Genomic DNA, 13738 nt, shown 5'->3' with positions numbered 1-13738 from the left:
TTCCCCCCACTTTGATCTTTACTTGGACATTCACAACCTTACCCCTCCCACCCAGAAAGCAGAAGTGAGCCCATCCCTTATTGAGAGGGTCTCTTGGACGCTCTTTTTTTGAAGCCCCACAGTATAAATTCCAGATGTGAGCTGCATCTTTAAGTGTCTCGGGTGTAGGTAATTTTCTATGAACACTTCAGAAAGTTGGACAGAAAACATAAAGTGTGATTTATTTGTTCCCTGTGATCAAACAAGTATTGCTCGTTTGGCGTTCTACCTGAACAGCAGGGTTCCTCTTATCTGAGAGGTGCACGCCAACATTCACTGTTGGGTCACCTGCAACTTTAATCTTTTTCTGGCCTACTCTTTTTTTTTTTTTTTTTTAATAATAACAATATGTTCCACTCTGTGATAAAAGCATGTGGGAACTATTAATCATAGTACAACATGAATAATTTGCTAAACACCTGTGTCGCATTAAATGTCTCATCTTGCAGCTTGCAGCTAATAACACAAAGCAAGGTGCAAAAATGGAAGTTTCAGCTGTGTCTGCAAAATGGTGCGAGGGCAGTCGAGTCTTCTGAAAACAGCTCAGGGCTGCTGGGATTCTGAGCAGAGGTTTGATTTAAAACTTAAATAAGAACCAAGTCAAGCATTAATAAAATGCAATAACTTGAAGGTCTAATAAAACACTCTACAAAATACAAATCTCCACGTAAATATGACAGATTTATAGTCCTAAAAGAATAACGTTCCTCAAAAAATGTGCCACTGTTTAAATAAAACATTCACAAAACTAGATATCCACACAGGAAATTAATTAATTAGACTGTATGGCATCCAGTTAAAGTGCATATCAAATGATGAGGCGAAACATTTAAATTTTTTAGCCTTTTCAATAATTATGTACTCTAGAAATTCAGTCTGGTTAAAAAGACTAATGTTTCCGTACAACATTTTATCTTCAGATCATAAATGCTGCAACCACACATTTATTTCTGCATAATGAGTTGCGTGAGGCTGAGTTGGACTGATGACCTGCTTTGGAAATAAGCTGCTTCTCTGCAAATGTCAACCTAATGCTGCTGAAATAATAGAAACAAATGATGTGGTGCGTGCAAACATTTCCATAGATGTGTCATTGTTAGAAACGATACATATTTATCAAATCTTGAGCTACTGCATTAAGCAGTGCGGTACAGTAATTATCTTATATTATGTTGTCATTAGTCAATTAATGGTTGCTTTGGCTCAGTTGGAGGATAAGGGGTTTGATCCCCAACCCCAGGATATTGCCAGTCTCCAATGCACCACTGCTTCCAATGAAACACCCCTTTTTATCATCAGTCAAATAGGTCTATGGTTCAATAAGTATCTTTAATTTTTACGAAAAAACATCAAATCTCATAAAATGTTGAATCATCTCTCTCTCCCTCCCTCCCTCTTTCAGGCTGTAAGTCCTGCTCCTGTCAGACCTTTACTCTCAAGTGCCTGCTGCAACTGTCTGAAACTATCTTGGAAATAAACTTCAGAATCTCCAGCCACAACTACCATCTGCATACAACATATCCCATGACTCTCCTCTCCTAATTAGCTCAGTAACTGTGTCTATCACAATAATAAACAACAGTGGGCTGAGACATGAACCCTGCTGAACGCCAACTTTAATCTCAAATGCTGTTGCGTTGCCTTTGCCAGTTCTGTTGTTTTAACACCTTCTTACATGGAACTAACAATCCGGACTAACTTCTCCGTAATGCCTTAATGAAAAAACATCAAATCTCATAAAATGTTGAATCATGTTCAACTCCAAATGTTTCAACAGTCCTTACTGTTAATTTAGCAAACTCTGGTGCAATTGTCCTTTCTTCTGAATGATAATTCTTCACTTTTTAATGAAATGGACTGTAAAGGCAAAGTCAAATCCCTGGACAGAGGCAAACAAAACAAATTAAAAATACAACTATGATCTAATAAATAACACGCAGTGTAATTTCAATGTGACATTACAAAATTAAGAAAACTTAATTAATAAATTAAAGCTAGATCAACACCCATTACCTGAGACTGCGTTTTACAGGCAGTGTTGTTGTTGACAAAAAAGTAATAAGGCTGAGGAGCAGACATCAGACACGAGGTGGAAGATGGGACAGATAAGATGAATGTTTATTGATCCTCAGCAGGAAATGAACACACGCAGAAAACAGAATTCAAGTCGTGTTGATGAAAGTAGCGTCGAGAAGTGACAGACTCGTCGGATCTTTCCCTGTTTTTCTCATTTCAGAGTTGGCGTTGATGCCAAGCCAGAGATAAAAGGATATTTATCCTCAATATCTTATCTGCACTTCTAAAACAGCCCAACAATGTTCAGTCAGGTCATCTGGACGGTTTCTTTTTTGTGCTGAGATGTTTCTTCCGTCATCCAACAAACTTCCAGGATTTTATTCCTGAATTATTGAGCATGAACTTTGGTGTTTTGAACCACTTTGACATTACTGTCGAAGAAGTCAGTTGGATAAAAGAATTAAACCCTACCCCTTATAGACAAAAATTAAGGGGTCACTTCTAATGGAGAGGGGAAACTAGATAATGGACCTGAGCCTTACAAACACAATACATTGATCTAAACTTGCATTATCCACCTTATTCCTGGGGGCTCTACTGTATAAACGATCATGGGTACAACTTCCTGTCAGACAGGAAGTAGCAGTAAGCATTGGTTAACCATAACGTTGTACCTGTAACGCTCATTTCACTTTGTTGACAATCGGCCGACGGAGGAAAACCTGCATCCTACTTTGTGTCTGGACTACAATAAACCACCAGAGAAGAGACACACCCACAATTCACACAAGGAACCATGGGGGCTAGGAATAAGGTGGATAGAAAACAGAATTGAAATGTCGGGGTGGTGAAAGCTTTAGAAAAGGGAAAATGATTTCTTCAGAAAGACAGTAGACCACAGCAGCTATGTTCAGGTTTAAATGCATTAACACATACAGTATATGTGCTTGTGTTTAACACATGCTGCTGATAACACTGTCTGCTGTGCAGCCCAAGTCTACAGATGGCTCGATCAGGCAAGTATGCCAACGTTGCCCTTTTGTACTTTGACTCTAATCGTACTGTGCAGATAAGTCATATAAGGCAGTTCTGCTGTCTCTTCTGTCTCACCTCATGGGGCAGAAGACTGCTGAAGTTGCTTGGATTTGGTCCAACTTGAAGCACTAATCTTCCCTCAGTAAGAGCTGGAGTGAGAGTATCATTGCAGCAGCAGAAACGTGTGTTTTAATCCCTAACATACGGCCATTCATCTGTGGGGTCTCCTACAGGAAATCTGACTACTTGTAATGTAGTTTTAAAGCTACCGGTAAATGGACTGTACTTATACAGCACCTTCCTATTTTATCAAGGCACTCAAAGCACTTTACAACACAACCTGTGCCCTCATTTACCCATTCATACAGCACTCTACTAATATCTACAAAGCTAAATGAAAAAAATCATTCTAAAGAGACTAATCAGTGCTTAATCACATTCATACACTGATGGGACACACATCGGAGACAATGAGGGGTTCAGTGTCTTGCCCAGGGACACTTCGGCATGTGACTGCTGGTGGAATCAAACCCCCAACTGTTGCACTGGAGGACGACTGCTCTAACCAGTAAGCCACAGGTACTTTCAATTGCAATAATGACAATCATATTTATTGTGTCTAAAACTGTTCAAAGTACAATTTACGTGTACATAGTATTCACCGGTCATTCAATGTGTTTAACTTATATCAAACCACTGAAGAATCCTCAAGGCCTTCTAAGCCTTCAGAGAAGGCCTATGAATTCAGCTAATCTAAAACAAAGGGACTTAAAAAAGTTAAGAAAGAAAAACCATCAAGAGTTGCTAAATTAGGCTCCAACCCTCCTGCAACTATGAATATGACTACGCAGGTACCGAAATTTAATGTGTGGATGAATAGTAGACCAGACAAAGTCCAAATATCTACTGGCAAAAGCTAAATAAAACTGTGCACAAACAAATGTCTGTAAATCTCAGTGAACTGGAGCACCGTTGTCAGAATGAGAACATTCCTACACATGCAAGGCTAATGAAGCCAAAAAGACGTTGGTCACGTCAAATGATTGCTATTCATAGCGACTCTGCAAGTGTGCAAGATGTGCACAGTGTTTCATGGATTGCTTTGTTTTTTGCCAAACATAAAGATGCAGTCGTACATCTGAGGTTGTACTTAAAACAAAAAAAGACCCGAGGATTTTGACACATGAAACCCTTGAACTGTCAGAAGATGTTCTTTCTTAGATGAACTGGGGAGGGAATGAAAGAGGCTTCCAGCATGGAAGTGTAGCCAGAAACTGTCCTACTTATGTACTTTTATCATTTACAAGTGTTTATTTCACTGTCTGCTCTTTATCACAACCATCATCAGCTTGGTTGAATTAAGTAGATATGAAAAGATTAAATAATTATTTTTGAAACGTATACAATTCCTCTTTGTGCGCTTAGTGTGACAAGCAATTAATTTAAACGCCAACTACGGACACCTTTACAATGCACAATTCTCTGTAATCCCTCAAACACCAACAAATGAAACAATCTGGAAAGATGAGACACAAAGAAAATTATTTTAAAAAGTGAGCAAAAAGTGATGGGCAAATAAACCAGAATTAAAAACAGTAAAAAACATCATAATTTAAAGTGTAATATCGATAAAGGGAGGAAAAGGAGCTTTGTTTTTTTTAACTTGAGATGAGGTTTGAGAGATGAATCTGCAGAAGCTGCAGTCTATTACTCACAGTGTAGAGTTCATTTGTCACCTTCACCAGCTCCTCGTGCATCTGGATCCCAATCTCTTTGCTCTGAAAAATAAAAAACAGAAAGAAAGAAAATGAAAAGATTGAAAATAACACGGATATTTGTCAGCAGTGACCTGACTGGACAAACTCCATTGCTTGTGCTGACGCTATGACTTTGGCGAGACAGAAAGAAACAGTGAATGGATGACCATAAAAACTGATCCAGACGATGTTTTTGAAGTTTTTCCTTTAGTTCAGATTCACAAACACCCACCACCATTACAATGTCAACGAAACATTGGAAGTAAGTTCGCAACCTTCAACTTTGTCATATTTTTCTTTTACAAATCTTCAAAAGTTTTGTTATTTGATTGAAAAGGGTCCATGCATATGAAACAGTAATCTTACAAAATAAAAATAAAAAACAATGTGTCAGATTTCATCACTGGCTATTTTCCATCTATGGTCCTTTGCAGGAAACATCCATACAAAATACACATAAAATGCAAATACAAACAAAAATTATAAAATTAAAAACAGTTATTTTATTTGCACAAATTACTCTCACTTTCAGCTCATCCCGTTTTTTACAACCATGTTTGCACAACTAATTTAAAAACTCATAAAAGACGGGCAGTTAAAAATCAGTCATTAATAATAACGACAATGGTTGATAAAAAAGCCACATTTCAGCATCAAGGTAAAAAATTACACATATTTAAAACAAGGAACTTTTCACATAATTTCAAACCATCAGGAGGCGTGCTCCATTTGCACGATGGCCCTGAACAAAAAAAGGTGAACTGACCAAGAGCCTCGTTTCCTTTAGAGGCTTCAAACGGTGGACCTGGATGGTCTCATCCTCTGTTCAGTTATACAAACATGATTTGACCATCAAAAGACAACATATTGTATGGAAAGTATATTTCACTATATTGACACACAGTTCTGATTCAGTACTTGCCAGACCTTGTCTGTACTTGTACTCGGACTAGTTTTAATGTGGTCTGACAGAGCTGAAACCAGAAGGACATGATGTTTTTAGTGCAATCCTTTGGTTCAAATACCTGTGGACAGTCATCTCAGTTTTCAGTATGAGGCGCAAAGATTTGAACCCAATTAAAACTTCTTTGTGTTCATATGACAGACAGACTACATGATCAAACCCCAGAAAAAGATCATTAATGTACAAGCTGATTAACTGTGGTCCCAAAACTAAGCCCTGTGGTCCGTAATCCCTGTGACAGCCATAGCATGATCCAAGGACACCGAGAATAACTGGACAAGTAAGAGCCTCTTTTGCATCGTTTGCTTTCATATATAAGAGTACCATATTTTCCACCGTACATGTCGCACCGCCCTATAAGTTGCATCAGTCCATATTTGTCTAATAAAGTGGAAAAATCCATAAATATGTAGCTTTGCCGTGTCGCGTTTGTCACGCGTCACCGCAGACAACCCAGAAATTTGGGCCGGTGTTGTGCCAAAAATCGATTGGCTGCCAAATGGCGGCTGTGGGAGCGAGCATAAGGAGAACTTTAACAAGAATTTAGCAATATTAACACTAAAAAACTATTATTTGTTTGCTTGAAATTATAGCAAAGATGTGTCTCAGTCTAACTTTTTCTTAATAAATGCACTTTGACCATCAAATCAGCTGCATTTTCAAAAGCAGATACGTGGAAACATGAACACACAGAGGGCAACTTGCTGTCCATTTCTTTGAAACTTAACAAGATAACCACCTAAAAACAATTATTTGTTTGCTCGACTTTATAGGAAAGGTGTGTCTCGATTGAACTCTTACTTAATAAATGCACTTCATTGGTCAAATCAGCTGCATTTCGCCAGTGCGGCACAGCGAAATTAAGCTGATTTGACGGTTGCGCCAGGCAAACGACATTGACAGTCAACGCCAAGTCTATTACATGATACAAGGGCATGCCATATCGGTCAACTGCTATCAAGCGGCTGAAAATGCTAGTGTTCAATATTTTCAGTCAGAATGAATGAAAACGGTCATATCTCTACCAAAAATTGGTTTATAAATATTATGGGACAAATCCATAAATACGTCGCTTCGGCATATAAGTTGCAGGGCATGCAATTTATGCAAAAAACTGCGACTTATAGGGCAAAAAATTTGGTATATTCACAAGTGAGACTGTTAATGTTCACATATCAGGTTTACCAAGAGCTGAAGACAATGTGTGACTTCCAATGACAAAAACAGTCTATCTGTAATGTTTCATGTTTCACTGAACTGATATATGTCACTAATACTATTTTAACTTTCTATTTACAATTGTACTGAAAACAGATGGTTAATAATTCCATTTACCTGTGATGTTAATCCCCTATATTTCATAAACACTTAAAACACAAATGATTATTCTCACAGCTTTTACCAGACATGTGTCTGGACTTGTTCTCAGGAATTACACCATGCAACATAATTCGTGTTTAAAACCATGGTCCCACCTCCCTAAAAGGAGAAAAAAATTATGGCTGGGCAACATCTGAACACCCAGGTGTGAAAATGCACAAAAAACACAGGATCTGTCCGTTTGAAGGCCTTCCATTGAAAAAAGGATCACTTCTGCTAACTAGCTCAAGAAGTTATGATATAATTATTAATACAAGCATGACACAAATAGAAAACATGTTTCTGTCTTGCTTTATTTTTTCACTTTTTAAGTATGTTTTTGTTTTTCTTGTTAATGACTGAATTAAACTCACATAATTCAGTTTGCTTTGCATCCCTGTTTTAGGGACTCTGGGTTTTATTTGGGTACATTTCAATTTGTTGTGACAATATGCAGAGATTATCTTTATTTGAATGCAAACACAGAGCTTGACATAAACAGTGTTTATCAATTTGCTTCTTTTTTTTTCTTTTCCCAAGCACATGGAACAACACAACACAAACATTAGTCATGAAGTCAGTCACTTAGACAGTTGACTAGAGATGTGACGTTCACGAACGATCCGGATCGTGTGAATGTCTCATTACAGCGAATGATAAGAACCAAGCAGCATCTTGTATAGTCAGTTAGCACTCAGAGTATGTGTTGGGGATGATCATCAGCTACTACCACACCAATTAATTGGTTGTAGATGTTTCTTTATAATCTGTTAAGTAGTTCTTAAAATATTTTGCTAACAAACACACAAATTAGCACACTCACAAAGGCATATTAACCCATCTAACATGACAACAGGCAATAAATACTGTTTTTAATATTTCTTTATTTCACCAACCAGTTTATTATTCTTCATGCAAACATAGCTGTGGCAGTGGCAGAAAAAGCAACTGTTTATGTGCATTTTTTGATTTTTTTGCAAAACTAAACCGTATGTTACGAGTTATATATGATATGTGAGTGAGTTATAATGCATCATTAATGTCAACAGAGTTGGTAAATTATTTACATTAGACATCACTTTCCATAAAAAAAATCATTCATATCAAACTAAAAAAAAAAAGCTGGCTTGTGAATGAACAGCAGAAGCTTCCACTGTAGGACAAACTCTTTCTATTTTATTTAGGATCTAACACAATTAAAACATTAAATGTTACAGCTAATGATGCACTTTTCTTATACATGTCTAAAGCTTTTGACACTGTGGATCATGACATCTTGTGTCATAAGCTCTCAGAAATTGGTTTCTCAGATCATACCGTTGGTTGGTTCTCTATCTTTCAGGCAATGTGGTCAACATAATAGTATTTCCTCCAGTTATTTAAAATGGTATACCACAAGGCTCAGTCTTAGGACCCACCCTCTTTACAATCTACATAGGTAATGTAGGTCAGAGCATCCCTGATACATTCTTACATTGCTATGCTGATGACACAGTTGTTTATTGTCGAGGTAAAACAGTTACTAAGGCTTTCCAGCTTTTGCAATCCACCTTGACATCATTCAGACAGACTTGCTCCATCTCAAACTTGTCCTAAATGCAGATAAAACCAAAGGGATGTTCTTTTTCAAACAAGAAGTCGGTCCCAGCAGTTCTTCCTCTGATTTTATCCTCAAATGATGTTCCTATTGAGTTTGTCGTTTCCTATAAATATTTGGGTATCTTGGTCGACTCTAGGGGTGCACCGATAAATCGGCCCCATCCATCCATCCATTATCCTTTACCCATGCTGATAAGACTTATAAGAATGCTCTATTTATCCATCCATCCAATATCTTCTGCTTGTTCTGACGTCAGGTCGCAGAGACAGCAGCCTGACAAGGGAGGCCCAGACATCTCTTCCCACAGCCACTTCTTCCAGCTCTTCTAGGAGGACCCCAAAATGCTCCCAGGCCAACCGGAGGACATAGTCTCTCCAGCATGTCCTGGGTCTTCCCCGGGGTCTCCTCCATGTTGGACATGCCCGAAGAACCTCCCTAGGGAGGCGTCCAGGGATCATCCTTACCAGAGCTCATGACCATAGTTGAGGGAAGGAACGTAGACCGACTGGTAAACAGAGAGCTTGGGCTTACAGCTCAGCTCCCTCTTCACCACAACGGACCGATACAGACTCTGCAGTACTGCAGATGCTGCACCAATCCATCTGTCAGTCTCACACTCCAATCTTCCCTCACTCGTGAACAAAACAAAAATGCTCTATTTGGGGCAATTAAAATGCAACTGTGTGCATTGATAATTTCCTAACACATCTTTTTACCTCTGCAGAAGCTGTGTCATCTGTGCTGCTCAGACGTTCTGCTCGACAGTGACTTCACAAATGAACGTAGTAACTTTGACTTACCCAACGTTCATGAAATTTGCTTTTCTTGTTGCCAGATGGGAGGCAAAACTTCACAACCCCACTGTGAAACCAGATGTATGATCTTGTTGTATGAGTAATTCATGCGCACACGCCCCGATACAAACCACATCCACCAACAGTTCAGAGAAATTCAAAGGTAGGTGGAAGCTAACCTTCCTGTTCACACCCTGCTGGGCTTTAATAGAGGACCTGAACCAACCTGAAAGTGCTGAATCATCAATGTAGAGCGGGGGCGGGCAACGTTTTGTTCGCAAAGGGCCACTTTCCAAGTCAAAGCTGTTAAAGGGCCACTCATTAATTAAACTGAAAGGGATATTCCAGCAGACGTGTGTGTTATAGGTCTGCATCCAACATCTGCTTAAAAACGGCAAAACTCTCCGGGGACATCAAACACACCACCTGAACTGACACCTGTGGCAAAAAATTTAGATGTAGATGAAAATTTTGGCTTCATTTAACTTGTGGTTCACAGATGCAGCATTTAGACTTTCACGTTGAAGCACATATTGTTAATCTTGTTCTTTTGGCACAAATATTAAGCTGGCAAGTCCTAAATCCCAAAGTTTTGAATTTGGCCGTCCAAAATGTTGAAGTCCAACTGTTTTCAATCACTTTCAACAAAGACAAAAGGATAATCAGGGGTTTTTGTACTTGTTTATCTGTTAGCAAAATGTCTAATGAAACACGGAATTGGTTTTAATGAAACTTTCTGAATGTAATAATTGAATTTACAGCTTCAGCTCATTAACCTTTGTTGTCCACCACCACAGCCAACTGGTATTAGGAAACCCAAAAATGGTTTTAACTTTGACAATTTTACAACCATTTGGCTCAAATTTGGCGTGGAAGTAACAGAGACTCATTCACAACACATACTGCAGGTGCTACACATTACACATCTTTCCGCAATAATTTGGCATTAACTGTTGGCGTCAATCCAATATGTCTGTTAACAAAATATCTCTCAGAAAGCAGTCATTGAATGTACATCTACAACTGATTAGTTTTTGCAGTTAATCCAGTTCAAGATGGCTGCCACAGATGATTAACATTAGCAAACACAAATATAGCTCTTACTTGGTCAATTGTACAGCTACTGAACTAAAATTTATGGTAGAAACTGAGAGTAATCCATAACAAATACTCTGAGTTGCTAACACATCTCATGAAAACTCAAGATTTTGCAGGAGATTACACAAAACATCCTTTGCAACGGTTTACGAAAATATCTAAAAATGATAAATGTAAATACTAAAATATAGTGCCTTTATATCTTATCAAGATAAAGTGCTTTACACTACAATCTGTGCACTCATTTACCCATTCATACAGCACTCTACTAGATCTGTACAACGAATAATCAGTGCTTTATCACGTTCAAACACCGATGGGACACACATTGGAGACAATAAGAGGTTCAGTGTTTTGCCCAGGGACACTTCAGCATGTGACTGCTGGTGGAACTGAACCCCCAACTCTCCCAGTGGCAACCATTTTCAAATGGTTTTGTCTTCATATTCATTCAACCTTTATTTATACAGGTTGGTCTCATCGAGCCTCGGGGACTCATTTACACAACAGACCTGTTTTTAAACAAAGAATGATGACAACAGTAGACAACAGTAGACAACATAGACAACAATAGACAATCATAAAAGAAAGCATGTAAATTGAGAAGAATAAATGAAAGAAAACGGTATTAAAAAATGAAATAAAAAACAAATAGATTGTAAAGCGATGTAGAATACAGAATATTACAAACAGGAACATTTCTGCATTTGTGCGACGGAGCTTTAAGGCCACGCTAAGAAAAGAAACAATAAAAGTAAAAAAATTATGAGAATAAAGTCGAATGAAGTCTTAATATTACGAGAATAAAGTTGTACAAGATTTTTTCTTTTTGTTGCAGCTCTCATTTATTTATTTATTTATTCCACGAGTCAGATCCACAACGCAACCTGTCAATCAATCCAGTAGGCGTGTCAGCAAATGACCAATCCAAAGCTAAATGAGTCGTAATATTATCCAAACTCCGACACGATAAAACAGAATTACTGCATTTTAACTGTGGTAAAATGAAGAATGTTGAGCATCTTATTAAGTTATGGTTTTGGTATTAGTTTTACAAATAAGAAGCTAGTTAATCTGTGAGCAAATCAGCATCAGATTATTATCAGTATCAGGACTTTGAACCTGCTTACAGTAAGGTGGTAGCTCTGATGGGCTGCAGCAGCTCTCTGCAGGTAACGAGCATTTACCTTCAGATTGGTCATTTGCTGACACGCCTACTGGATTGGGTGACAGGTTGTGTCATCTGACTTGTGGAAAAAAAAAAAAAACAAGAGCTGTAAATTTAAAAAAAGACTTTATTCGACTTTATTCTCGTAATTTTATGACTTTTAATGTGTTTTTTTCCCTTAGCGTGGCCCTAAAGCTCTGTCGTAGGTTTGAGAGCATTTGAGAACATAAAGTGTGAGATGGAGATGGTCCGAGGTCCTCTTCCTGTCCTCTGGCCTTATTTTGCCCCAGGATGTATAGGGAACATTCATAAAACAAAGCCCTTCAGTTAACAAGATCCTCTGTAACTTGTAGCATGCAATGCACTCAGAAAAACACAGAAGTCTTGGTGATATGGAGATAAAATGTTGTTTTTGCTGTGTTTTTATCAGAAATGGAGGCACCAGGTTCTGCTCAAACAGACGATGAGCTAAATGCACTAAACAGGATTCACCCTCCGAGGACTCCAGCAGCTGGTGAACAGAATCTGTATGCATGAGTGGCTCTGAGGTGAGACAGACTGCAGCAGGCACTGCAGAGGCTTATGGGAGAGCGGAGAGGTGGTGGTGGTGGTGTGGGGGGGGTCCACCCAGCAAGACAGCAAACTGATGCAACACAGTACAAGAACTGTATGTGTCTTATTGTTACAGCCATAAAGAGTAATGTCAGGAAAAGTGCGTTTTAAAAACTCTAGCAGGTGAAAGATTTTGGATTAAACAGCAGGATTTAATGACATGTACGGTTACACTTCCCACGCACAACGTAATTAGATGATTTAATGTTCCTGCTCGCTTTAAACACTGGGCTTTAACTCTGATGAACCTCTCAGCTGCAAAATGAATCTTTAAAAAAAAAACTGAGAATATTTGAAGTTTCCAGATTTTGGTCCATAAATGGACCACACTTTGTTTCCTCCCACACAGGACAAACCATACAAAGAAGTAAAACATTTGATTAGCTTTAAGATGAACATAAATGATTATTTTACACAACTTTTACCAGCTGGGTGTAGCAGGTTCCTCAACCTCTGTTCTCGTCTTGTATCCAGTGGTTAACGATTCATTTGAGTTCTACAAATCTAATTTTCACCAGCTTCACAGGACTTTTTAAATAAATTATTTGTTGCCTTCCATGTGTCAGCCAGCTGGATCAAAAAGCAGAATCATGCATTCATGTTTCCAAACCTAAAAACAGGCACCCTGGGGCACCTGGCTCCAAAATGATGGAGTGTTTTCTTGCTTTTCAGCTCTGGGGAAAGTCTCCACGCCAGCTCCGGCAGAAACATGAAAAATCTCTGAGAGGAGTTTGTGGGCAGTCGTCTGCTCATATACAGGAAAACCTGCAAGGTGAAAACAGGGTTCTGGTGTTTGAATTAGACCTCAGCAGCTATCCCTGCTATGTGCTGACTGTTAGAAGTTCATGTTCATATTATTGAAGCTTTATTCCAACAAAAAAAACTACAAATTCTACTCAATTACTCAATTTTTCATTTAATTTTATTTACACAGGTTAACCCCATTGAGCCTCGGGGACTCATTTACAAGAGAGACCTGGTTTCTTTAACAAAGAGTGATGACAACAGTGGATAATAATGACAACAACAAACAGTCATAAAAGAGGCATACACATTTATAATTTGTTTTTACAAATTTAAATAAAATGGACACCAAAATACAGTAGTCCCTTGTTTATAATGGGGCATCTGTACCCGAAAGCCCTGCAATAAGTGAAAACCTGTGAAGTAGGAATATTAGTACAAGTAGTAAGAAGTAGTTTATTTTATTATTTGTATATATAGATATTAAGACGTTTTAAACCCTTCTCACACTCTTGCAATATCCTAAACAATGTTTCTAAATGCTCTAAAAGA

At 38.3% G+C, this 13738-nt stretch overlaps 1 protein-coding gene across 1 annotated transcript in view; it reads right to left on the bottom strand.

Moving 5' to 3' along the window:
- The window catches only part of srgap3 (SLIT-ROBO Rho GTPase activating protein 3), an 89597-nt gene that overhangs the window by 31432 nt on the left and 44427 nt on the right, over window positions 1-13738 (bottom strand). Inside the window, exon 4 of the mRNA XM_037679867.1 lies at window positions 4806-4868. Coding sequence (XP_037535795.1) covers window positions 4806-4868 — 63 coding nt within the window. The remainder of the gene's footprint in view (window positions 1-4805; window positions 4869-13738) is intronic.

The sequence above is a fragment of the Nematolebias whitei genome, chromosome 7 (assembly GCF_014905685.2).
Source record: "Nematolebias whitei isolate Nwh7 chromosome 7, NemWhi1, whole genome shotgun sequence".
Lineage (NCBI taxonomy): Eukaryota > Metazoa > Chordata > Actinopteri > Cyprinodontiformes > Rivulidae > Nematolebias > Nematolebias whitei.
Note: the sequence above shows the minus strand (reverse complement) of the source record. Positions and strands in the feature narration are given on the sequence as shown.